This window comes from Poecile atricapillus, chromosome Z, assembly GCF_030490865.1.
Source record: "Poecile atricapillus isolate bPoeAtr1 chromosome Z, bPoeAtr1.hap1, whole genome shotgun sequence".
Lineage (NCBI taxonomy): Eukaryota > Metazoa > Chordata > Aves > Passeriformes > Paridae > Poecile > Poecile atricapillus.
Window position 1 is genome coordinate 128,059,340 of NC_081289.1, and position 27,116 is coordinate 128,086,455.

General features: G+C 39.9%; 1 protein-coding gene across 2 annotated transcripts; it reads left to right on the forward strand.

The window, feature by feature from the left end:
• The first annotated feature begins 656 nt into the window (after positions 1-656).
• On the forward strand, positions 657-23,644 carry MIER3 (MIER family member 3). 2 transcript variants are annotated; one of them, XM_058826600.1, is made up of 13 exons: positions 657-1,169; positions 1,824-1,848; positions 4,009-4,154; positions 5,983-6,117; positions 7,507-7,627; positions 9,831-9,916; positions 10,103-10,175; positions 12,309-12,460; positions 12,913-12,994; positions 17,249-17,340; positions 19,183-19,310; positions 19,500-19,645; positions 19,726-23,644. In XM_058826600.1, the coding sequence occupies exons 1-13, from the start codon at positions 1,161-1,163 to the stop codon at positions 20,181-20,183; spliced, it is 1,653 nt and encodes a 550-aa protein (XP_058682583.1). In that variant the 5' UTR covers positions 657-1,160; the 3' UTR covers positions 20,184-23,644. The 2 variants fall into 2 exon arrangements, with proteins under 2 accessions (XP_058682583.1, XP_058682582.1); XM_058826599.1 differs by having other exon boundaries at positions 662-1,169; positions 17,246-17,340.
• Positions 23,645-27,116: the final 3,472 nt, after the last annotated feature.

A 27,116-nucleotide genomic window follows, 5' to 3' on the forward strand; every position in this document is an offset into this window, starting at 1 on the left:
ATAAGTGATGTCCTAAGATGAAATCAGCCTTGAGATGGACAAAATTAAAACGACTTTAGACATAGGGCCTAAAAATCAGTAAATATAAGACTAAATTAGTAGACTTACATAACACAACGCTTAGTATGCACGTGCCAACCTGTAAGGTTATCCAAAGGACAAAGAAGAGGAGAAGCCTTTGTCCAAAAGACCACCAAAAGAAGACTGAAGACCCTCTAACAACAAGTGAAGCATGCGCCGTGAAGAAAAGTGACATAAAATCAGAAAAATCGGAAATAGGAGGAAACTTATGGGAAACATTAATGAATATGTATAAGCGTACAATATATAAGTTTAGCTTGAAGTGCTTTGTTTTGTATGTGAGGCAGGGTAAGAAACCCCATCCATACCCGGGTCAGTTTGGTACGTGAGGTGGGTAACAAGCCCTCCCGTACCCCGGTCAGTTTTGCTTATGCTTTAATCATACTTAATTACTGGTAAATTGTATATATAAATTGTATTTTTTACAAAATTGTATCCTTTTACTAAACTGCATTCTCTTATACCAAATTACTATTCAATTTACTAAATTGTATTAACTTTTAATTAAACTGTTTTTAGCTCAAGAGACCTAGTTGTCAAAATTCTAATTTCATCTATAACAGAAAATTTTACTTTTTCTGTTTGCCAGAGCAGAACACCAGAAAGGCTCAAGGCTTTGGAGTTTTGTTTCACATTCCTGACACTTCGGCGTGCGGGTCTGCGTGACGCCAGCTCTCCTGAACACCAGCACCCGGTACCGAGGTGACACGGCCAGGTCCGCTCCCGCTCGGCGCTCCCCGCCCGGGGTGTCCGAGTCAGCCGCTCCGGCGGGCCCCGCACGCTCCGCCGGTTGTCCCACCAGCCGCCCGTTCCGGCGGGCAGGCGCCCTCTCCGGGCGGGGCCAGACCGGGGCGGGTCGAGCGCCGTCGCCGGCCGGGGCGGCGTCGCCAGAGGAGGGTCCCGGCGGGTCCCGGCGCTCGCTGCCCCGCCTCCGCCGCCCCGCCCGGCCCGGCCCGGCCCGGCCCGTCCCGGTCCTCCCGCGCCCGCACGGACGGTCCGGCGGGCCCGCGGCCGCCATTGGCTCACGGCGCCATCCGGGCACTCGGCGCGGCGCCGCCGCTCGGCCCCATCGTCCCAATATGGCGGAGGTGAGCGGGCAGAGCGGGCCGGGCGCGGGGCTCGCTCGGTGCCCCGCGGGGCCCCGCGTCCGCAGCGCCCCCGCGCCGCCCCGGCACCCCCAGCAGGCGCCCCCTCGGCGGCTCGGCGGGACCGACGGGGGCGGTGGGGCCGGGGCGGCGGAGCCTGCGCGACCAGGCCGCGGGGCGGGCGCGGTGCCGGTGCGCGGCCCACGGGCGGCGGAGGGGCAGCGGGACGGGCCGGCGGTGTCGCCGCTGCGGCGCGGGCCACGGAGAACCGCCCGGAGGGAGGGAGGAGGAGCGAGCCTCGGGTTGGGTGCGCGGCCGAGGCGGCGGCCGGTCCGGTTCGTGATACGACCCTCCCGCCCGTACGGGCCGGAGGGAGCGGGAGCGCCGGCCGGGCCTGGCGCGGCCCCGGGTGGGGGCCTTGTGCCAGGGGAGGAGGAGGGACGGAGAGCGGCAGGCGGGAGCGATGGAAGGAGGGATGGGCGAGGGTGAGCGGGATGGAGCGGCCAACAGGGCGGGACGCTGAGGCTGGAGCGGAGCGGGGAAAAACGGGGTGGCGGGGAAACGGGGCAGCTCCGACGGCTGCGTGAAATGAAGGGCCCTGCCTGCTGCCGGGCCGCAGGGAGTCCGCTCTCATCTCGGTCTCTTTTTTCCCTGCAGGCTTCCTTTGGGAGTTCGAGCCCAGGTTCGTCCTCGCCCACCTCCTGCATCGGCACCCAGCCTGTCGCCCGCACGCCGTTCTCTCCTTGCCGCTCCTTCCCAAATATATCCCCTCGTAGTTTTCCTAAGGCTTCGTGTGCACGCTGTTAACCGCCTGCCAGGTTTTTAAGAGTAGATGTGCGCTACGGATTCCTTCACTTAAGTCCATTTGCAGTTAGAAATTGACTGCTTGGAACCAAAAATGAAATCAAAGTTGTGTAGCACTTTTAAGTCAGCATCTCAGTAAAGCTAGATAGGCTGGAAAGAGGCAGCTTCTCTTGTTGCTGCTAACTACAGTCTTGTCTAAATTTTTGACTCCTTGGTAATAGCAGAAAATGTTTAAAATCATAACAAGTGATTTTTAAGGGTGTAACTAAATGCTGTTAAGGTTCTTTGGAATACAATATACAACCAAGCATTATTAACACCAGCAGGTCTATTCTCAAATATTTGGGGAACATATTTACTTCTATGCAGATGCTTTCTGCAGTGTTTGTCATCATCTTTAACTCTTACGAAATTTGTTGAGCTTGTATTTTTCAATATAGTTTTGAATATTTTAAATGGGGTATTGAACATTCAGAACTACAGGAGATGTGGGACTTTTTAATGTGAAGTCTATGGAACAGAACTTCCCATTGAGTAAATGGAAGACGAGTTAGAAAATCAATGAGAAGCAATAATCTTGAGCATACCCTTATGAGTACTTGTTAGATTAAGGCAATTGATAGTTTCTTAAAACTTGAGCAGGATGTGATGGCCAACAGCAGAAGGATTAAACACATAATGTCATTACTGGACCTGTAGTAGCATTGTCAGCTCTGCTGAAAGTTCTGTGAGACCATAATATGAATAGCATGTGAATAAAAAGCATTTTTGGGCTGAATGTTTCTCTACAGTATGATATTACAAACTTTGACAGCTTTGTCTTAGGCAAGCTGAACAAAGTTCAATTACTTTCATGTACAGATTGAATGCTTAGCATCAATGATAAAAAATTGCATTCTTTAAGATTCAGAAGTGTTGTTATTAACAGCTGTCTCAAGGCTGAAAGCAGTGCAAAGAGGAATACTGTATTATTTTTTGAAGAGGGTTGAAGATTTGTAGTTATTTCTTCAAAAACTTTAGAAGAAGTTCCTTGATAGAACTAATTCTTTGATAAACCTTGTCTGAAAACTAAGGATTGCAACAGAGCACTAGTAGTGAAAGAGAAACCAGAAGTGAAGGAGAAATAGACTAATCTTTCTTCTCCAACCTGGAAATCATAAAGAAGTGAACATTAAAGAGCAAAGCAACCCTATGATTGGTGATTCTTCATTGTAGAACGCTGACTACTGATGCAGAATATTTTCATCTTGAAAATTGATTGACTCTTAATGTTTCAAATGACAAAGTGCGTTTAAAATAACAGTACTTTTTTGATGACTTCTGAGTATCATCTTCAGTAATTAAAAAGTCCACACATTAAAGGTCCACACGTTTTAAAGTGGACCACAGAGCTATCACACTGGGTTGTTAATTAGTGTGATCCATTAGATGCATTTCATTATTTTTATTTTTCATAGTATTTCTTGAAATTCTGCTGTGTTTATTCTTCTAGATGAAGTGCTACCAATTAATTTTATTAGAAGATCCATTTGTGAGGCTAAAGCAATTGGAAGCGAGTCTCACTTTATTTTGGTACTAGTAGGATATGAACTCGTAAGTTACCTGTTTGCCACTGGAAAACTATGCTTGTTAAAAATCACATCAATAAAATCAGAGTCTATAGATCACAGTCTTGCAGCTTCTAATATCTTTTGATGTATGTGCTTTGTATCTTAATGATGATTTCAAGGGTGTTTTGAACAAACTTTTATTCAGTATAATATTGATTTGGGATAGTACTTCCTGAAATTTAGTTTTGCTTGTTTAGGTACTTCTCCCTGATACTCTGTTTTGTAGCAAAAGAGAAAGATGTCCTGTTACTTAAAAATATGAACAGGAAAGGTCATCTAAAGCAGCTGAATTTGTCAAGTAGTTACGAATTTGTTACCCCATTGAGAATTCCGACTGTCATTGTAAGAGAGTTCATGCAATTTGTTTTGCTAATTTTGTATGTTGGTATAGGGGAAAAAATTTCTTAAATTAAGTTTTTTTTTGATAGTTGGCTCTTTGTCATCTGAGGATCATGACTTTGACCCATCTGCTGAAATGCTGGTACACGATTATGATGATGAGCGAACTCTTGAAGAAGAGGAAATGATGGAAGAAAGCAAAAATTTCAGCTCTGAAATTGAAGATTTAGAAAAGGTAAGAGCAACTTTCTCCCTTGTGAACGTCCATACATATTGTAACTTTACTAGTGAGAAAAACATTCAGCCTGTCCTTCAGTTTTGTATAGTGCCATCAGTTTTCTGCAAAAATGCATTTGCAGGTTGTAGGAAAGGTTAGGATGCAGCAGTGCATCATCACAGAAAAGGCTGAACTAAGCTTCTCAAAGGTGTTGGTGCTCATATTTTTTTTTTTTTTTTTTTTATTTCGTAGCACATTTGCTTTGATAGAGAGATCACATAGGACATGGGTTTTAGAGGCCTGTCTGTCATCTAACATCACTTGTATGTTGAAACTACATTTTGCATACTATTAAAATGACATCTAGCAGTGTTTCATTATCTTGGTCAGGATTTACTTTTCCAATATGCAGACAAACAATGCTGGTTTAGCCATGATGGGTCACATTAATTTGCCTTATAAATGATACTTCTGTGCCTTAGTTTTATCGGTTTAGTATTCAGTGGATATACAAAATTATCAGTGTGCTCTTTGGCTTTTTCTATTCCATTTTACACGTCTTAATAAGTTTTTCTTATTTACACCTTTTGTTCATCCATGGCAGTATATCATGCATTCTAAATGCCTGCTGAATGCTGAACACCCAGAAATTGATACTATTTGCCTTACTCTTTCATGACCCACTTACACTACTCAGCATAACTGCAGGTTTTGGTCAACAGACTTCCAAAAAAGTGTGTTTTTTAGCATCAAATACAAGGCTGTGTTTCAGTAGTCCACGTGAAAACAAATTTTCTACATATGGAGTTGACAGTGTTTATACTCCTGATTTTTTTTTTTTTTTTGGCCTTACTGCCTTTACTTTTTTGCTGATGATGAGCTTGCTGTTATAGTAGTGAAGCAGTTTGCCAGGTCTGATGGTCAAAATGGAGTTTTTACTCCACAAAATTCTCTTACTGCTTCTATAGTAGAAGAAAGAAGAGCCAAGAAACACTCATCCTAAACACTTTATTAATCTAGGTCCTTATCCTGGAAAGACTTGAATATGAGTTTCCATTTACCCGTTGTGAAAAGTCTTTGCCTGACTAAGACCTTGCCTGGCAAAAGAAAAAAAAATGGAATTTAATCAGTGTATGAGTTCACCAATAAATTTTTAGTGGTATAACTTTTAAAGATGTAAATATTTGAAAATATTTTTCATTCCCTGATGTCTTGAATCAGGTAATGAAAAAGAATCTGCACTGTTAATTGTTCTATTAATTGTATTAGGATGCAAGTATGATGATAGTTATTAGAAGTTTCATCAAAAATTATCAGAAAAGCCAAGCTAAAAATCAAACCTTTCTCTTGATTTTTGCCTTTTCACGGCTGTCTTTCTCTTATTACATTCTCAGTGGTTAATACACATTCTGCAGGAGATGAAAAGAAGGGCTTAGAAGGTGTGTATTGGTTTACTTTTCTGGGAGTTTTCACATGTGCAGCTGTAACTATGTAGGAACAAAGGCTTCAAAGTTTTCTCTATTTCTCTTGAAGAATTACTGACAAATCAAGTTCTACATTATCAATCAGATAAGGAGCAAATTTTTAATACTTACTTTTCATTTTCACCCAGTAAAATATTTTCCCCTTCAGCTTGACAGAACTCACTACATGCCAAGAGACATATTTATGAATTGCTACCATAAAATCATTTAAAATTAATATTTTAAACCTTTAATTATTCTTGCTTTCAGCTGAATGTTTGTTTTTTATTTCTATTCTTCAAAATATGTCTTACTCTCTTGGGCCTGAACTGTTTACAAGTAATTGGCAATAAGTTGAAGTGTTGTAAATCTTCTTGTATTAGGAAGGAAACATGCCGTTGGAAGATTTACTAGCATTCTATGGCTATGAACCCACAATTCCAGTTATGCCAGGTTCCAGTGCGAATAGCTCGCCAAGTGAACTTGCAGATGAGCTTCCAGATATGACTCTAGATAAAGTAAGTAAGAACATTTTCACCTGCATTGTTGTTTAAAAGCAGAAATCCAGGTGGCTTTAAATTACGTGTCATAATCTCTTGGTGCTACAAAATATATATCTTTGTTAATTTCAATATACATCGTCACTCTGGGATCCTACCTTTTCAAGGATATTGGGCATTTAGTTCTAATGATGCTGCATAGCAGCTTTAGTGTGTCACTATATTAGTACAAAAGAAAACTAAATATGTCAACAATTCTTCTGAAACACATGCGGAGAACTTTTAAGTAGGGGGTTTGTTAGTTGTTTTGGATTTTTTTTAGTTAGGAAGTGGGATTTTTCAATAATAAATGCAGTGTCCAGAAATGACTCTGACTTCCACCACACTTCAAGTGCAAAAAAAAGGAAATAACATGAAAATGCACTTCTGAATGTTTTTTCAAATGTGTATCTTTTAGAAAGGTCTCAGCTTTAGGGAGAGAGAGATTGTTTTATGTGTAGTGACTATATATGTTGAATTGCTGATACAAAACCCGGAAATTTCTGCTTTTGTGGTGTGCAAGTTAAGTTTAAATTCTGAGATTTTATTCTGATTTTTGGCCACAAAGCATGGGCAGCTTGTAGTTGAGCTTAGAAAGTATGCAAGTAGTAAGTATATGTCTTTTTTTTTCCTATGAGTATGATGTAATGGTAAACTCCACAGAAAGAAGGATATAATGATGGCTCTGCACATCTGATTCTCATTAGGATTCACGATTGTGTTGAGGCTACAAAAATGTAGTCGGCTTGTTGTCTATTACAGTTCTTCCCCTTCCAGATCTCTGTCAGAGGGGTTCAAACATGTCTGCTTGTGGAGGAAGTATGCCTTTTCTTTCTTAATATTGTTTCTTTAACCTACAAAAATGTGTGTTTTTTGGGTGTTTTGTTATCTGGAACTATTCTCTCAGCAAAAGTCTACAAAAAACCTGGCTGGGTTTTTTTTTTTCTTTAGTTGGTTGGCCTTTTCCACAGAGTTTAGGATGCAGTAGCTTTTAAAGCTTCAGTTTATCTGTGATGCAAAGAATGACAGAATGCTAAGTATGTGAGGTAGTTTCCATTGGTGTTTCTTACTGGAAGCAGCTGGAGGAACATCTGAGATTGATGCTTGCAAAAGTTAATTCTTGTGCATTTGTTTTAATAGAAGACAGGGGGGAGCTGCTATGTTTGACTCTGAAATGAATGGTTTTATTCTTAGAGTTAGTAGGAGCAAACTAGCTTTTTATTTAAGGGAATATGATTTGCAAAATTTTCTTCTGGTAAGGTAACTCATTTTAATTAATGAGGCTTACAGTTGGCTGAATCTAAATGCTTACCAGTCTATATTTTATAGTCACTCTGTGGTTTTATTTTTTTTATTTTAATGATACAGGAGGAAATCGCTAAAGACCTGTTGTCAGGTGATGATGAAGAAACACAGTCTTCTGCTGATGACTTGACACCATCGGTTACTTCTCATGAAGCTACTGACTTCTTTCCTCGGCCACTAAGATGTAGGAAACCTAATTTTATAATAGTACTTTATAAAAAGTCGTATCATTGTATATAGCTTCATACCTTAAAATATCAGAATTGAGGAATACTATTCACTGTACCAGGAGTTGAGAAACAGTGCTTTGTAAAATGTTGTACATGAACATTGACTTTGGTTGGCATTACTGTGTACCTAAAAGACTTACATTTGGTTCTCTGCTCAAAGTGCAATTAAAATTAATTTCTCTATGAATGCAGTAACTTCATAATCAATAGTTATATAGTGTTGAGGAACACCCTTCATGACTTTCGGTGTTAGTGAATTATATGAACATGTAACCCATTCTTTTAAATTAGTGTTTCTGTACTAAAATTTTGGTGCTGCTTTTAAGCCAGTGACTCCTCCATACAGCCTGTGAACTGGGATGCAGTGTCTTTGTGATTATTTCCCTTCACACATTCAGCACTTTTCCATATGGCTTTAAGGGGTGAGCCAAAGTAGTTTTATATGGGGTGGGGCCTGTAAACCCATGACCACCAAAATTTCACTGTCCATCAAGCTGTGATGGGAAAGAACCAGTGGTTCAGTTATCCAGCCTGGATGAGATATTCCTCATTGCCTGTTGCATCTCATTTGTTCACTGGTGTCCTAAAGTTAGTGCAGTGTGGAGGACTCCTATTACAGTTTTAATTCAGCAAATATATGCTGAATATATTATGGAAGATATATATATATATATATGGAAAATATATGGAAGATTTCATTTTTTTAGAGGAGGGAGGGATAAAAGGATTGTGCTGCCTCAGTCACCAGCAATCATAGCCCTTTGCTTACTGCTGTCTGATAAATGCAGGACATTTGTATTGAAAGAGAGATAAAAAAATTGTAATGCTCCTTTCTCAGTTAAACAAATGCCAAAACATGCTGGCACTTGTGAACTGTTAATGAATATGACATTTTAAGTGTGGAAGTTTCATAGAAAAACGTCTTTTGCCCCTCATCTGAGGATTAAAGAACAGTCATCTTTGTTCTCAGCTGTCATGGTTTTCTTTCAAAATGTTTTTTTGTTGGAACATTCAGCTGGACATTTTAAAATCAAGTATCCACCATTTCAGGGAAGGAGATATCAATTCTCTGTGCTGTTGGCAGTTCCATTTTTTTCTGGTCTCTCTCTGTCCATTTCCCAGATTCTAAGATAACATTAAGTTTTAAGAGATGCATTATCTAATACGTAATACAGATTGTTTCACTACATTTACATTAATTGGGCAAAATAATTGCCTGTGATTGTCCAAGCATATTGTTCCATTCGTTCAGGTTAGCCCCTTGCTTGCTACTTGTAAAACCAAAAAGAGAGGCTGGTGATTTCAATAGTGCCTACGGAAGAAGACCCTCAGTCCATGCAGTCTTAGATATTGTCTCTGATGTTCTTGATGTTTTAGTTGTGATGAAGCTAAAATTTCAGCCCAGTTTATGTTTTCTCTGAAGCTGGAGAATACAAAATAGCTGTAATCATGTCACAGCTGTAGATTCCCTTCTGCTGGGGATTATACAACAATAAAAATAGGACTGCTTCAGAACCCAGTACCACAGCGTCCCAGATTATCAAATGTGAGTTATTCTATAAAGTAATGTATTTGAATTGTTTGGAGGGCTCTGATGTATTTCTTCCTAAGGGAAGGGAAAAAAATATTTAAGAGGAATAAGCAGTCTTTTTTTGTCTTACTTATTCCATTTTGTGTCTCTCCTGTATCTTCATTCTGTGCAAAGGCAGTCTGGTTTGAACAAATGTTTTGAATGCCCATTAAAACTTCTGATGAAAGGTTTTAGTAGGTAATAAAGGCATGCCTTTAGCTTTAGTCTCTTTGTGATTAACCTCAGGCTGTGTCATAGCCCTGGAAGTTTCCTGTTTTGTCTCTAGGCATAAGCTTTTATTGAGAAAATCAACAAAAAATTATCTCATTTCCTTTTGACTGTTGGAAACATGGTAGATTGTGTCATTTGCAATGATGATAAATGTTTCAGTTCTGCAGTATACAAATACCAGTGTGTTCTGACGTAATTCTAGTTTGGTTTTGATAGAAATCTGGATCAATAGACACAAAATAAGTGTCTCCCTGAATAAAAGCAGGTGCTCCTTTCAAAAGTAAATGTTATCTTGTAGTTCTATGCTTGAATAGAAAATTCTCCATAGCTAAAAGCAAACTTCTTTGTTTCTGAAGCAAACACCATATGTGACGGAGATAAGGAATCTGATGGTGAAGATGTAGAGACAGACAATGGTAATTCATCTGAAGATTTGAGAAAGGTAATAATTATATTTTTTAAAAGTTAGAACTTTTCTGTTAAGAAAAATCCAGTAAGAGTTTTAGTATGTATCTAAGATTGTACCTTCATTCAGAAATTCTATGTCACATGCCAGGTTAATGATGCTTTTTAATACTTCCATACATAAAATACTGTCAATAACTTTTTCACTTTATTACATTTTCAGGAAATAATGGTTGGTTCACAGTACCAGGCTGAAATTCCAGCTTACCTTGGCAGATGTAGTGATGATGAAAAGGGTATGTTTTTCTGATTGTTTTACTTCCTATTTTATGTTTATACATAGCACTTAGTGGAAAAATGTTATTTAAATTTGTAAGGTCAATTCAATTACCTAGCAAAAGTCTCAGAGACCTTTTAAAAATTGTACTAGAAAATTGAAGCAGCACAACTGTATACTTAGATCTCAGAAGTGTGACTCTCCAACTTGGAGAGGACATTAAGACAAAATTTGAGGGTTAATTCTGATGTGTCTGCTAATAGTAGGTGTCAAGTAACTGTAGGCCAAGAATGAGTACTTTTTTTGGAGAATCATAGCTGGTTTATGAGCATGGAACTTAGTTTACACTGAAGATGTTCAGAACAGTCTTTTTTCTTGCTCATTTTTTTTTGGCTGGTAAAACCATGTGAGATGTAAAATTGCTATGGAAAACAAAGCAATAAACTATTTTAAATTTCCTTGGTATTTATCCTATTATCCTATATAATAGGTCCTGTTATGTTGTCTCTTAAAAATGCAGTGTATTAAATACAATGTTACTCCAGTACAAATTTATGTTAAAAATTGCTGTTGTGCTAGAGTGGAAAAAAGAGCCTTATGTAATAGAGTTTTATTTTGTTTCTTTAGAAACCTAATACATATAGGTATGGAATTGAAAAGGCAAATAATGCAAAAAGATTTGCTCATGGGTGGAACAGCTATGAAATTAATAAATTGGTTGGGTGATACAATAGTAAATGAAGGGCGTTCTGTGGGGTTTTTTCTGCAAATTTTTTATATTCTGTAAGGTGCCTGTGTTCTTTAGCACTTAACGGGGATATTATTTGAGTGAATTGTATTGGGTCTTTTCGACTGTGCCACCTGCTCTTTTGAGGAATAATCCTTTGCAATAGAGAGGAAGAACATTTGGTAGGAATGGAGCTGGAAGCGTTAGGAAGTGAATATCTTGTGTTGCTTAAGATCTAGGAAAGCCTCCAATTTTTTAAGATTCAAGCATGATGCTAATGGGTTGCAAGAAATGGAGGAGTAAGGACTGGATTTACATGGGTAGCTCTTTTACAATTTCCACATCTTGACTTCTCCTCAGCCAAGAACTAAGGAAGTCCTTATAACCAGAAGATGACCAAGGAGGGGTTAATCTAACAATTTTCTCTGTAACGAAGTGGTAGTAGAGAAAAATAGTGAAAGTCTTGTCTGCTAGCATGGCCAAGAGCAAAGTAGCTCCCAGCTCAGAGAGCTCAAGGAGCGTCTTTTGAGGTTATTCTTGGTTAATAAAGCTGAAGAAGAGTGTCCCCAGCACTCTGGAAGGCTGGGCTTAGTTGTAGGGGAGAAGGATTCTATGAAAGCCTTTCCTGTATGCCCTGAAGAGCTAGTGATGGCAAATAGGGCCTTACATTTGTACTACGTAGTCCAGCTACCAGATGTGAGCTGGAAAGCAGTTCGGCACTCCTATAAACTTTGCACTTGTATCATATCTGTCTGAAAGCTTTCTATGTTGTTAACCCATAAAAGAACTTTCAGAGGTGTTATTTTATTCCTCACCTTAGCCTAATGTTGTTTCCTGCAGTTTTAGGAAAGCTTTAAGCACATCCATCTTTTCTGCTGTAACAGCCATTATGGTTCTGTGTTTGAATTAAATAACTCAAGTTCTATATTGCCAGGAGAGTACCTGAAACATGATGTGCAATGGTAATCACATCTATTGATCAGAATAAAGGATTTATAGTTTAATCTAGTATTGAAAGATGCACAGACTGACAAAGCTCCTGTCATCTCCTGTGCATTTCCAATATATTGTCTTTGAGATAAGTTGTCTGGGAGTTGCAGATGTCATTTCAATGTACTGTGGAAGACTTTACATCCTAATCACTTAAAGCATTCAACATACCAAATTCTTAAGAGCATTCAGTTTCTACTGAATGGAAAATCTAATCACCACATTGCCATACAGATTGCCACTCTGTTAGGTAATTTTTGGCAAAGTTTACTTGAAAATCAGAAAATAGCCAAAGTGATCTGCAGTTTAAAAGTAGTATGATCATGCTCGATTTTATTACTTCTGTGTTCCTATTCTTTGTATTTGTGAAATAGCTTTTAATGTTACAGCCTTAAAAATGTTACACCTGGCATGAATGGATTTCTGTTTTATCAGCTTATGAAAATGAAGACCATTTACTTTGGAAACCTGATGTGATCTCAGAAAGTAAAGTTAAAGAATACCTTTTTGAAACCTCCTTAAGAACAGGAAATGAAAAAATGATTGGCAGAATTCCTGAAGGACTACATACACGGGACAATGAGCAAGTAAGTTTTATATACTGTTCCATTTGTGACACAGCACTTTGTAATTAACATGTGGTCTCCTTCTCTGCTTTGTATTATTAAGGCACCACTACTCAATGTCTTCATTCCTTAGTTGAATATTATGGGGTCAAGATCTTACTTAAAATTTTTAAGCACATTCTCAAAAATCTTGAGTATTTAAATGTTGGCAGCCTTGTGATCTGTGATGTTTCTGGTTGTCATACCGTTGACAAGTTAAGCCTTTTTAATAATTGCATATAGTGTTTTACATTTTTTTTTTAGTTAAAAAGCCTCAGCTTTTAGGTGGTTTTGGTTTTGACTCTTGTTTTTAAATTTTCATCATATTTAAAGATAAATCCTCACTAGATATGTTCACTGGAAGACTAGGTTTGGAGGTCTAGATTAGATATTATGAAACTTTGACCCTTCTAAAGACTTTTTTAATTTTATAGGCGCTGTATGAACTTCTTAAAAGTAGCCATAATGTTAAAGAAGCAATTGAGAGATACTGCTCAAATGGAAAGGCATCTCAGGGTAAGAGAATACATGTTTTTTTCAGAAAAGTGTGGTTAAAAAAAAAAGTTCTGTGGAAAATTCTTGAGTAGAATCAGATTATCAAGCACATCCCTGTCATGATAACTTTAGCACAAATTAGGTATAATCTGACTGTTGTCCAGTTGGAAGTTCTGCTACAGAAGTTTTCGGTTTGTAGAAAGGCTGACAATTTGTTTTTGGCCTTCCCTTCTTTCCTCCACAGCTGTTGTAATGGTGAAACAGATTGAGGAGAGGGGTGGTGAGAGACGTGATTCTGCTGCTATAAAGCAGTTCTCACCCACTATATGTAGTGTCTCTTGGAGATCATGATTGATTAGTCTGATAACATTTGTACCAAAATCAGGAGAATATAGGTGGGTACGTAAATAAGTCCCCATTCTGTGCTAACATTTGTGTTATGCCAGCCCTATCCCGGCTCTATTGTATAGTTCCTTAGGGCATGGAGAGCTTTGCTTGAGTCCGCACTGGAAAATGGGCTTCCATTTTGTTTGTCCTTATTTTTTATTAATCCCTTAAATGAAAACCAGAGTCTGTAATTTAACAAAGGTGGGTTTTTGTCCTTTATTTTTGTGTAAGTTTTGTGTGAAGCAGAATGGGTTATGAGCTCTGCTGTAAGTTAATATTCTGGCAGATAGTCCTCTACTCAGAACTGGATCCAAAGGGAAGTTGACTGTATGCAATTAACTGCTGTGAGAGACAAGTATCTAAGTGAATATCAGGTTGAATGTTGACTGGCAGCTTAAGTACCACACAAACTCCTTCTGCCCCACCACTTCCTTTCCTGGTGGAGATAAAAATTAGAGGAAAAAAGTAAAACTTCAGGTTGAACTAATAACAGTTTAATAATTGAAACAAAAAAAAAAGAATATAATAAGGAAACTAATTATAATGCTGACAGTAATAATTTTAGTGAAAGGGTAAGACAGAGTGATAAAACCCCCAAGAGGCGAGTGATGCACAGTGACGCGGTTGCTCAGCACCTGCTGACCGATGCCCAGCCTGTTCCCCAGCAGCACCTGGCCGCTCCCAGCCAGCTTCCCCAGTTCATAGCCTGGCCATGTTGGTCTGTGTGTGGAATATCCCTTTGGCCAGGTCAGGTCAGCTCTCCTGGCCATGCTCCCCCAGGCTCTTGGGCACCTGATTATTGCAGAGCACAGAACACTGAAATGTCCTTACTTACATAGTTTGGCACCAACTAAAACATCAGTTTTAGTTTTTTGCAATATTATTCTCATATGGGATCCAAAACACAGCACTGTACCAGCTACACGAAAGAAAATTATCTCAGCCAAAATCAGGACACTAAGGTCAAGCTGAAGGAGGAAATAAAGACTATAAGAAGAATGCTATAAAAACCTCAAGAGATTGTGTAGACCTTAAAGTATCAGCTGCAGGGCTGTATCCTATATCCAGTACTTCTCTGGAATTTAGGTTCCTGTTTCAGGATTGAAGAATACTTCTGTCCATTTGTGCCTTAGAGGCCAGAATTCCATCCTAAGGACTGGTATTCCTTACCCATACCCTGTTCCCCAAGGTCAGATGGAACTGTTACGCCTTCATTAAAATGGTAAGGGATAGATGGAGGAGTAAGACCTAACAGGTGAGGGAGAGGCTGTGGATGTTGCCTGCCTAGACTTCAGTAGAGCCTTTGACACCATTTTCTACAGCATTCTCCTGCAGAAGCTGATAGCCCATGGCTTGGACAGGTGCACTCTTCACTGGGGTAAATCCATCTGGATGGCTGAGCCCAGAGAATGATGGTAAATGGAATTAGACCCACCTGGTGTGTTCCCCAGGGATCAGTATTGGGGGAAGTTCTGTTTAGTATCTTTATCAATAATCTGGATCAAGGGCACTCTCAGTCCATTTGCAGGCAAAACCAGCTTGGGTGGCAGTGTTGATCTGCTGGAGGTCAGGAAGGCTCTGCAGAGGGATCAGGACAGGCTGGATCATGGGCTGAGGCCAATGGTGTGAGGTTCAACAAGGCCCAGTGCTGGGTCCTGTCCTTGGGTCACAACAACCCCAGGCAGCTCCACAGGCTGGGGCAGAGTGGCTGGAAAGGAGCTGGGGGTGCTGGTGGCAGCAGCTGAACATGAGCCAGGCTGTGCCCAGGTGGCCAAGAAGGCCAATGGCATCCTGGCCTGGCTCAGCAATAGTGTGGCCAGCAGGAGCAGGGCAGGGATTGTCCCCCTGTCCTGGGCACTGGTGAGGCCACACCTCGAGTGCTGTGTCCAGTTCTGGGCCCTGAGTGCAGGAAAGACACTGAGGGGCTGGAGTGAGTCCAGAGAAGGGCAGGGGAGCTGGGGCAGGGTCTGGAGCACAAGTGCTGTGAGGAGCAGCTGAGGGAGCTGGGGGTGTTTAGCCTGGAGAAAAGGAGGCTCAGGGGTGACCTTATCACTCTCCACAACTGCCTGAAAGGAGAGTGTGGCCAGGTGGGGGTTGGCTTCTCCCACATAACCAATGACAGGATGAGAGGAGATGTCCTTAAGCTGCACCAGGGGAAGTTTATATTAGATATTGCAAAGAACTTCATGGAAAGCATTGCTAAACATTGGAATAGATTTTCCAAGAAGGTGGTAGAATCACTATCCCGGGGGTGTTTAAGAAACAACTGGATATAAGGCATTTAGTACTGTGTCTAGTTGACATGGTGGTGTTTGCTCAAAGGTTGGGCCTCATGATCTTGGAGGTCTTTTCCAATCTTAATGATTTTGTGATTTTGTAATGTTGTCAGTGTCTGTCTCTTAGAGTAGCCATTATACTATGATGTGCTCTACCCCACTGAAGCTCACTACTGTTCTCAGTATGGAAATAAAAAATACACCACTCCCAGGCAAGTTTCTTACAGTGAGACTTTACATGAGGGTATTTTCTCCTCTTCAAAGGTTGAGAACTTTGCAGTAAGGAATGCAAAATTAATGGGGTTGAGAAAGAAAAAAATCACAGCTGTGAGGTGGAGTGATAATCGCTTTCATCTGGGAGCATAAAGGTCTTGTTTTCAGTGTGTGCTTCCAGAGATACTTTGAAATGTGTGAATGCATTTTCCCCCACTGGCTTTTGAGTGGAAACTTTTTGTATCACCACTGTGAATGTAAGATATCTGAAAAATCCCTCCTTATATATAGATACCCAAAGCTACAATTAAGATTGGAAATTCATAAGAGTCTTGAACAATTTTTGTTGCTGTTTGTCAAACCAAAATCCAGTTTTAGAAAACTCAGGTTTAATCAGTTAAAAAAAAAGGAGAAAAGAAATTTACAGTTTCTCCTTAAGAGATCTGAAGGGGTTGGAAGAGGTCTGTGGCTCTTTAGGACCAGGTGGTTGTTGTTTTTCTGGATTCCTTGATAGCCCTTATTTTTCAAAAGCCTGGATCCTGTTAAGTGTAGTACCAGTCAGTTTGTCCTGCATGGCCTCCTGACCTAGGCTTAGTGCTGAGGCACTCCTCCATGGTGCATTATGCCCTTTCCAGGAGTGCACTACCTCACCAGGGGGTTTATGAAATCAGGCAAAGTGTTGTATGTTCTGGGCAGTCTGCCTCGTGCTGGATCCATTGGCTGTCTGTGTCAGGTTGGAATTGCCCTCCTGATGACAGTTCATCCCACCCTGTTTCTCAGCTGTTATTTACAGTGCCATGCACTGAGGCCAGCATCCAGGCTGGTAGTTGGCTCCTGGGTAAGACATGGCCTAGACTGCTGAGTGCCTGAGAGAGAATGGGTTCACTGTTCACACTGTTCCTGTGGTTTGCATAGCAGAGCTGAGCTCTGTCAGGCCTTCTTGTCTGTGATGCTCACAGTCAGAACAGGGCCATCCGTCAAAACAGGGCTTTCCTTGGCTTTTTTTTTTCATACAGCCACTGTTCCTTGTGTCCTGTGTAACAAGAAATACTGGGAAAAATTATCACATTTAACCACCTCAGTGATGTTATCAAACACTATTTTTTGATGACAGACTTGCTAAGACCAAAAAACCTTTGAAATATCCTTTGCCTTCAAGGATGAAAAATTTCTGAAATCAAACTCTGCTAGATCGTTCTTTATAAAGAAGAATGTTAAATTTCAGGTAGGATAGTTTCTCAGTAGGGGAAGTAAAATCTAAGGATCTGAATAACTGAATTACTTTGGTTTTTTTAGAATGCATTTGGATATTCATGCATTAGGAACAAAATTTTATTCTTTGTAAAATGTTAGCGAGGGAAATCAAGTTTCTCATGCTACTTTTATAATCGTCTAGAAGAGATGACAGCATGGACAGAAGAAGAATGCAGAAGCTTTGAAAATGCACTTCTGATGTATGGAAAAGACTTTCATCTCATACAGAAAAACAAGGTTAGTATTTTACAGTTAAATGGAAGAGTTGGTAAATTATATGGTATTATATGAAGGCAGTCTTTTGTCAGAAGCCCTACAGAAGAGAGAAATAAGAACCATATTAAAATAAATCTGGCATTTTTGCACTATTTTTTCCTTCCTTTGCACTAGTATTTCCAAACATCATTGGAAATACTAGGCATTGTGAGATGAGTTAATATATTATCTCTGAAATCAACTTCAGTTGGCATTACTTCTCTTTATGCATGTGCATTACAATTCAGTTTAAATTTGTGCCTTTCCTAGAAGTGAACGGTATTTCTGTGCCATGGCTATAGGAGGGGAGAATGCATTTTTGCCTAATTTATTCTGTCACCAGGAAGATGGTAGTTTACAGAATCTAGCTGCATTCTGTGTTTTCGTAAGGTAGAGTCATCCATAATACTCTCTTTTCTGAGCCAAAAAGGAGTTCTAGTCTTGGTTTGGATTGCTTCTGATTGACTCCTCTGTGCCTGAAGAATCAGGCTTTTTGCTGTTTTTATCAAAAAGCAATAGTTGACAATATCAGTGTTTCCAAATTTCCTGTATACCTCCTTTATGCTTTTGATACTACATTAAAGGGTTTTTTTCTTTGGGAGTCTGGTGTTTTTACTGTATTTCAGGTGAACTTTATAGGGTTGTGGTTGCTGTTCAACAGTGGTCTGCTGGTCGTGCCCAATACCTGGTTTAACCCATCCTAAATAATTCGATAGTTCAGATTTTAAATGGACTCTACAAATAAACAGTAATGCATCAGAGATTAAAAATGTTTTCCAACATGGAACAAAACATGTGTGTTGATGCGTCTGTCACTATGGACCAGAATTAGTCTTAAGAAATCTACTGGGTTTTTTTTCCCACGCAAAAGGGAAGAAAAGTTTAGGGAAAGTTCTGGGATCCAGCATAAGGTGATATGACTTGCATACAGCAAGTATCAGCTAGACAAGATTTAATGTGTGGAGGAGCTTAACAAGATGTGTTTCCTTACTGCTGCAGTGCAAAGCTTTGTTAACTGGGCCTTTGTGTATTAGCATATGGACACCTGTTAATTTCCTCCCCTTCCTGTCTGTGTCTAAACTAGCAAGGCTCACTACTGCACCCAAGGCATTTTGGATTTGCCACTGATGTTTCTGTATGTTTGAAAATGCTTAAATATATTTTACTGCCAGACTGTATTGGATAGTTGTATATTGGATAGAGTTGTAAAACTGGAACTGTGGGTGATATGATGATGTGAAATGTTTCTGCATCAATAAGTAGATGAAAATGGAAGTAATGACTTTTTCTCCAAGAATCTGACTTCACATAGCACCTCCATTTTGGGGAAAGTCAAACAGTTAACATAGATCAAAATAAGTCTTTGCAGTCCTTTGTACCTTCTTAATAAGACTACAGTTTTATTTTGTTTAAGCATTTACTGTTGTGGTTTGACAACTCTGTTGCCAAAGCCTCCACAGTTCTGAACTTTCCCCAAAGGAATACATACCCAGAGTCTTTTGTGCTTCACTCCGCTTAGATCATTCACTTGCTCAGCTTTTTCCATTGTAAGAGAGGATACATCTTACAGTTTTAAAAATGTTTATATATATATTTATATAAGTACTTCAGAGGTAGATAGAGTTTCAACTAAGTTTTAAAAAGAAATCTAATAACACATTGAGTAGAACAAATGTAATACTTGAAACTGTAGGTCTGTTTGAAGTCTGCAAAGATTTTTTCCAGAACAGTAAAAACTGACAATATTGCAGGAGTAGGAATTGGGAAGATGACAAAACCATAGCCTTTGCATTAATCTTGTCAATTCTTCTTGTTGCCCTTTAGGTAAGAACCAGAACAGTTGCTGAGTGCGTGGCTTTCTACTACATGTGGAAAAAGTCGGAACGTTATGATTACTTTGCTCAGCAAACAAGATTTGGAAAGAAGAAATATAACCATCATCCAGGAGTTACGTAAGTAAAATGTTATTGGAATGTGTTTTCTGTTGCAAATCATAAATGTAGAAGACTTCCCCCCCCACCTCACTTCTATCATTGCACTGTAAAGCTTCAGTGGCTATGGCAACTGAAATTAAATCCATCATCATTTATAGGACTTTTTTTCCAGTTACATAATATATTATGGATGCAATATTATTTTAGGGACTACATGGATCGCTTAGTAGATGAAGCAGAATCCCTTGGAGGAGCAGTGCATTCTTCAGCCTTAACATCTAACAGTCGAACAGAAACCATTCCTGATCAACAACTAAGCATTCTGAACTCTATCACTGCCAATGAGTTGACAGGTAAATCAAGAAAAAAAAAATCTTGGTTGGAACTACACAAACAACTATTTCATTTGCATTTGTGTTCATCTGTTTTCCAGCACTGACAAACAGTGTAGCTACAGTCTGCCACAATTCAGATGTGAACTGCCTGGATGACGCTTTTCCTCCTATGGACAGCTTACCCCGAGCACCAGTTAATCATGTGCCTGTTGGAACAGAAGAATTGCTTAACTTGCCTAGCAATGGTGAAAGTGATTGTTTTAATTTATTTGAGACTGGCTTTTATCATTCAGAGCTAAACCAAATGAACATGTGCAGTGAGGAGGCAGAAAGACCTGCGAAGAGATTGAAAATGGGGATTGCTGTCCCAGAATCTTTCATGAATGATGTCTCTGTAAATAACCTTGGTGTGGACTTTGAGAACCACACACATCATATTACCAGTGCCAAAATGGCTGTTTCAGTGGCTGACTTCAGCAGTCTATCTGCAAATGAGACAAATGGTTTTATCAATACCCACACTCTCCACCAACATGCTGCCCTTCATTCAGAATGACTGTGGAAAACTAAAGAAACAGTGGGTACTTTATGCAGTAGTAGTAAACTTGATGGGAGCTATCAGGTTTGCTTAGTCTTTCACTGGAAGTTTGAACTTTATGACATCAGTGATGTCTTTGTATGTATAGAACTATATCTTGATTTATCAAGAGTAATTTCTTTTTTCAGTCCATAAATGTGGAAATGTCATAGGATGTGTGGCAGAGTTTGGGACTAAGAGAACTCTGTGGTGCAGCTTTAAGCTCTGCTTCATTTTTTTTTCCTAAAACCTGTAGACAGAGGCCACCATTTCAAAACCAGCACAGAAGTTCTGAACGGATTGGAGTGGCTTTTTTAGTCTAAGTTACTTTTACCGTAATGGATGCAGTGGAATAACAATGTTTACAGGTACCAATCCTGATCCCTGCTCAATGTAGCATTCCCGCCCCACCCCCCTCCCCCCCCTTATAAAGGCAGGGATGGGTTTCTTTATTTTAAACTGCACAAACATACAAGGATGTTTTTTAAATGGAACCTTCTCTCATGTGATACTAAACTAGAGCACTTCAGTTTACAATACAGCAAATTCATGTTGGTGGAAGCTAGCACAAGGGACTTACGATGAGTAAAGTGAAGATCTACGCTTGAATGCTGTTGCAAAATTAAAGGTCATGGCTACCTTACACAGAAGTAATCATGCTGCCATAGACGTCTGTGTACTTCAAACTTAGCGGCTTAAACAGATGAGTTTTAGGCTATATTGTGTTTGGATAGGATTTGTCCACAACTTTGAAGAGTAATGCAATCGTGTACCTTAACTTTCCTAAGGCAGCTGATGTATAGTACTACAGTCTGCACAGCTTAGGATTTACCACTAAACAGTCTACATTTGGAAGACATCTTAAGTTGTTTGGAGCGCTGCAGTTCTAAGTGTTACAGTTTTGAGGGACTATCTAGTTTATATAGTAATAGTAGAACCTTGAAGTACATGTTTGAAAGTTTTATTTAGCGTGGATTGCATTTATTTGTTTTGGCAAGTCATTGGCTTCAAAATGGCACTTCACTTCCGTGGTCAAAATTTATGGGATGAGTAAAAATGCATCCCATAAAAGCAAGTATTTAACTTTATTACATTTTTTTCTTTGGAACCTTGAGTGCAATTTAGCCATCCAGGATGTTTGTGTTGCAAACATTTGTTTCAATTGCTGCAGGAACCAAGCATAGTATTGGCTTGTGACACATCATAGCATGCAACTTGCAGGGTGTTCTAATGAAAGCTTGAACCTCACTTCAGTAGGATTACCCCTGTCCCTCCATACTTTTTCTTTGCACTGTTTGTAATACAAATTTAATTGCCACTAATTTGTTTCCATTATTCAAGCGATTAAGTTTGCATTGTTGATATTTTTAATAGTTGCTTCAAGGTTGTGCTGAGTAATTAGAAACTAGTGACTTTAATATTGGAAAGGGAAGAGGGTATTTATTATGCATACTGTGAACTGCATTGACATCCCGAGTTTCAGATGCAGCATATGGAGTTTTCTTTACAGCATTGTAATGAAGATTGCTTTGAAGTGTTTATGCAATAGCACATTTATCATATTAAAAACAAATTAGTTTAGCACAGTGGACAAAAGTAGATATGATTTTGTAATCAGTTCTTAACTTAAACATCTGAAATATTTAACTTTAGTAAGTACACAGTAAATAACGGGTAGCCTTGGCCCTGTGTTGTACTCTTGACATTCTTAGCCAAGTTCTCAGCTTCTTACTGCTGTGTTTTGTGCTGAACTTTGTACCTTGTTTCTTTTGTTTATGAATCAACCCATTTTAAGGAATTTTGTAGAATTCTGGCCATAATCTTCCATTGTTATACATTCAAGTTTTTCTATGGGTTTACAGTGAGTGGCTGGTCTGTATAAAAATCATACAAAGATGACTGAATGCTTATACCAGTTGCACTTAAATGAACATGCCCATTTTCATTAGTTGATGCAGTAATATACTCAGTTTATCTATGCATTGCTGGGCTCTTAATGTAGGCAGAGACTTGTCTAAGGTTTGGGTTGTCAGCAAGTTGAATGGACACTTTAGTTATTTAATAAAGACTTTGACCAAAATTCAGAAAATGATATGAGAGAAAAATGATTTCCGGGTAGTCTAATATAAATGCTGATCTTATTTAGCCTGTTGGCTAGCTAGCTGGTATCGTTTACTTTTAATTCCTTGTTAAAATGAGGCAATAATTTGCAAGATTTCGTAAATATGTAAATTCTTCATATCTTTTTAGATATCTCTTTCAATATTTTCTGACTACTTCTGTGTATAGTAACATTTTTGTGCATGCTTGATGTGACATTCATAAATTTGTACCACTATGACTTTATCCATGTAAAATAGCTATTTATTGAACTTTACTTTTAAAGCTGGACTTACATTTTTTGCTCTCAGTTTAAACATTCAGATGGAGAACTTGTTACTGTTTATTAAAAGAATTGTGTTTTTGAAGTCAGCATGGAGATAACTGAATTGCAACCATATGAAGAAATTACAATGCCTTGGCTGTTACACAAATATTGTGTAAAAATGACACCAATTGTGTCAAGCACAATTCTTGTAACAAACTGTGATGAGATCTTTGTCCTTTGCCATGTGTTTTCTTCATAAAAACAAACCAAAAAATCCATAATGGGCAATTGCAGTGTTGGTAAATGTATCCTTTTTATGTACAGGGAATCTGAAGAGGGTAGCAGATTCATGTAGAGGTGTAACTGGTGCTGTGATTATAGCAATACCACAGTTGGTCACACATTATCTTCCCATGCTAGGTTCTTAAGTGTTTAGTCTTCCTCTTGTAATGGTCAAACTGCTGAGTTTACTTGAAGGATGTACAGTACTGTTTGAAGAATATGAAATTGTGTACAATTAGGTCTGTGAATTGTGCAATTGAAACTGAGAGTCAAAAATATAGGAAAACTTCAGTTCAAGTAAGACACAGTGATACTACTTAATTTAACCAAAGTCTCTAATGAGTATTTCAACTTTGAATGTAAACTAATGGATAAACTGACCAACAGGGACGCTATTTGCCCAGCATTACAAGCACATTGTCTACAGACAGGGAAATAAAATACAGTAATTTGTAAGATAATGACAAGGTTACTATTTTTATTATTCATATTTTTCATTGAAAGAAGGAGGAAGATGCTATCAATTGTACAATAAAGTAGGAATGGTTATAGTCTTCCTAATAAAATAGAGATTCCAGTTATTCTCAGTTCAAAGTAACTACCCTGTGCATAACAACAAATCAAGTGACAATCGGAACATGTTTTAGCATCAGATGTTCAAGAGGAAGTCGCTGTTGTTGCATTGGTTTTAATATTTGTACATAAACACTGATTTTTTTGAGCATTATTTTGTATTTGTTGTACTTTAATACCTGGTGTACAGTTCCAGAAATAAATGTCTGGAAACCTTTCTTTATTTGTAAAGCTCTTCATGCATCTGCACTGTGTTTGCTACTTCATTTCCAGAGATATTTAGCAGTAACTCTGAATGCACTTTTAAGAACTGGGTACAGCCAAAGGACATGCTGCCATCTACATGGTGGTGCACAGGGGAGTGAAAAATGCAGCACACAGTGATGCAGGTAGCTAATGAGTAATGGTTTTTGAAATGACTTTTGAAACATGGCTAAAGTATAGCAAATCTCCAGACTTAAATGTCGCTTCAAAGTTCACCCAGAGTTCAGACTACAAGCTGTGGAGAACACACACCTGTTCTCTGGGGAAAAAACTCACCCAAATTTGTAAATCTAGATCAAGCTAGATTACAGCTGTGAATACAAAAATTTTACTTGGCTTAAGCCGTAATGTTGAACTTAAAACAATTTGAAATACTTTTTGCCTTGATTCTCCAGTTCCGCAAGACAACAAGCATTAAGCTTGGACCCTGGAAAAGCTGTGAACTTATGTACCAATTCTACCAGATGGCAGATGGAGTTAGTGGAGTTCTTTCCTAGACCCAGCATGCTTGTTTATACAGTGGCTGGCACAGTAAATCTTCAAGTAAAGATTTTTTTTTTTTTTTTTTTTTTTTTTTTTTTAGTTAGGAGTACGAACTGATATAATTCTGAAGAGCTAAAGTAATTTTTCAAGTAATGAGCTTTGCTTCCCCTGATGGAGAGATACGAGAATGTCTTTATAATGATGGTCAGCACAGTCTGCAAAACAAAGTACCTATCCAAAACACTTCAGTTACAAGCTGCACCTCTCTTTTTTATAGTTGTTTAGCATAAGGATCAATGCTAGAATAAATGATAATGACTGACCCCCATCTAGCTCTTGTTGTGATGCAACTGTTAGCCTTGCAGTATGGAGTCTTAAAAATGGCTGTAGTTTAGTATATGTATATTTAATCTAAACTCTTCTCAAATCAGTTACTTTACTTAACACTTCAGTTTAGGTAGGAAACATTAGTTTCTGCCACTAAAAAGATAAGATGAAGTCCTCCCAGTGCTTAGGCAACAAAGAGCCAAGTCACAGAAAAATAGAATATGCTGAGTTGGAAGGACCCATCAGGTTCATCCAAGTCCGGCTGTGGCCCTGCTCACAATACCCCAGGAGTCACACCATGTGCTGAGAGCATTGTCTGAACACTTACTGAACTCTGTCAGGCTCAGTGCTGTGGCCACTGCCCTGGGGAGCCTGTACCAGTGCCCAACCATGCTCTGGATAAAGAATGTTTTCCTAATATCCAGCCTCAATCTCCCTGGACACAACTCCAGGCCATTCCCTTGGGTCCTTCCACTGGTCATGAGAGTGAAGAGATCAGTGCCTGCCCCTTTGTTGCCTGTCCCAGGGATGCTGTAGACCAGAGTGAGGTCTCCCCTCAGTCTCCTCCTGGCTGAGCAGACCAAGTGACTTCAGCTGTTCCTCATCGGGCTTCTCCAGACCCTTCAGCATCCTCACAGCCCTCCTCTGGTTGTTCTCTAATAGTTGAATGTCATATTGTGGCACCCAGAACTGCCCCTGGCACTTGAGGTGAGGCTGCCCCAGAGCAGAGCAGAGCAGAGCAGAGCAGAGCAGAGCAGAGCAGAGCAGAGCAGAGCAGGACAATCCCCTCCCTTGCCCAGCTGGTGATGCTGTCCCTGATGCTCCCAGGACACACTTGGCCCTCCTGGCTGCCAGGGCACTGCTGCCTCATGTTCAACTTGAACCCCAGAACCCCAGGGCCCTTTCCATGGCACTGCTCTCCAGCCTCTCATTCCCCAGTCTGTCTGCACAGCCAGGGCTGCCCCATCCAGGTGCAGAACTTGGCACCAGCCCTTGTGGAACTTCATACAGCTGGTGATTGTCCATCTCTCTAATTTCTTAAAGTCTCTCACCCTCAAGGGAGTCAACAGCTCCTCCAAATTTAGTATGATCAGCAAACTTACTTAGTATTCCTTTCCATCCTTTGTCCAAATCATGTGTGAAGATGTGAAAGAGCAGAGGGCCAAGGATGGAGCCCTGTGGAACTCCCCAGTGACAGGTGCCCAGTCTGATACCACCCCATCCACTGTAACCCTTTGTGCCTGACCCATGAGCCAGTTCTCACCCATCCCATAATGTGTTTATCCAGCTGTGAGCTGGGCATTTTGTCCAGAAGGATACAGAGAGCTAGTGATGAAAGCTTTACTGAAATACAGAAAGATCACATCAACTGGCTTCCCTTGATCAACTGTGTGTGCTATCTTGTCATAGAAGGAAATCAGGTTCAACAAGCAGGACTTTCCCTCTCATGAAGCCATGCTGGCTGTGACCAGTGACTGCTATAATTTCTATTACTTCCCCTGCTTCTCTGTTACCATGGACTGCCCAGCTGCAGCCAGGGAAACAGGGGAGATAGTATAGTATGGAACAGAACATAAAAACGAGGCCCTTTCCCTTAGCTGAGATGGAAGTGCAGCTTTATTTCTTGGGGTCCTGCAGAGAAGAGCAGGAGGAAAAGAGGAAGAATATTGATAAGCGCCTCTTTTTGAAGGCAGGAGGAAGAGGGTGGATTACATTCACACAGCCAATAAGGGGAACCGGGGAGAAAGAGATAAGGGAAAGAAGCTTAAATTCCACATTTTCGGGGGTACATTCTTTGGGTCATACCATTTTTTTTAAATGCATTACGACAAGTGACTGAATTGTCCTCCAGTTGTTTCTCAGTACTTCCCAGAATAATCTTTTCCATGATTTTACGGGGCACTGAAGTGAGATCGACAGGCCTGTGTTTTCTGGCATCCTCCTTCTTGCCCTTCTTGAAAACCAGGACATTTGTCAGCTTCCAGTCAGCAAGAACCTCTCCAGATTCCCAAGACTGCTCAAAAATCATTGAGAGAGGTTTTGCAACAGCACCACTCAACTCTTTTATGATTCTCTGATGAATCCTATCAGACCCCATGGATTTGTAGGCATCCAGCTGGAGCAGCAAGGCCCACACAAGCTCAGGGGCAGCTGGGAGCTGATCATTCTCACAGTCGTGATCTCCCAGCTCAGGGCACCGAGAATCCCTTGGTCCATCGTCCTATCAATATTATTCCTTGTTACTGGAAGAATCAAGGAAATCAGTATCTGTACTCCTGATCCTTCAGACTCCCAATTGTCCCAAGTATCAGAAGACTCTTTTGATGGCCCTCAGACTTCTCATTGTTTTTTTGTCTCTTGACAGTTTGAGCAACCAATAGCCTTATAGCCTTACTAGATTGGAGACCCATCCAGTAACATCCCTTATCTGAGCCCCTGGGAGCCAACAGACTTCCCTGTGCATTGGGTCCGACTGCATATTGGGCCCTCTGTTTTCCTTAGAAGGGAGTCTCCTATTAAAACTACCACTCTTTTTCTCTTAAAAGATGTGGTTGTGATGTGGAGTGCAGTGGTGGTGTTTTACAAGGCTCAACTATTCCAGAAGGATCTTCATC

Excerpts from the sequence above, each read along its gene's own strand:
- MIER3 (XM_058826599.1), top strand. Across the intron at positions 6,118-7,506 it reads CAGATATGACTCTAGATAAA|GAGGAAATCGCTAAAGACCT; the intron begins GTAAGTAAGAAC and ends TTAATGATACAG. Across the intron at positions 12,461-12,912 it reads ATACACGGGACAATGAGCAA|GCGCTGTATGAACTTCTTAA; the intron begins GTAAGTTTTATA and ends TTAATTTTATAG.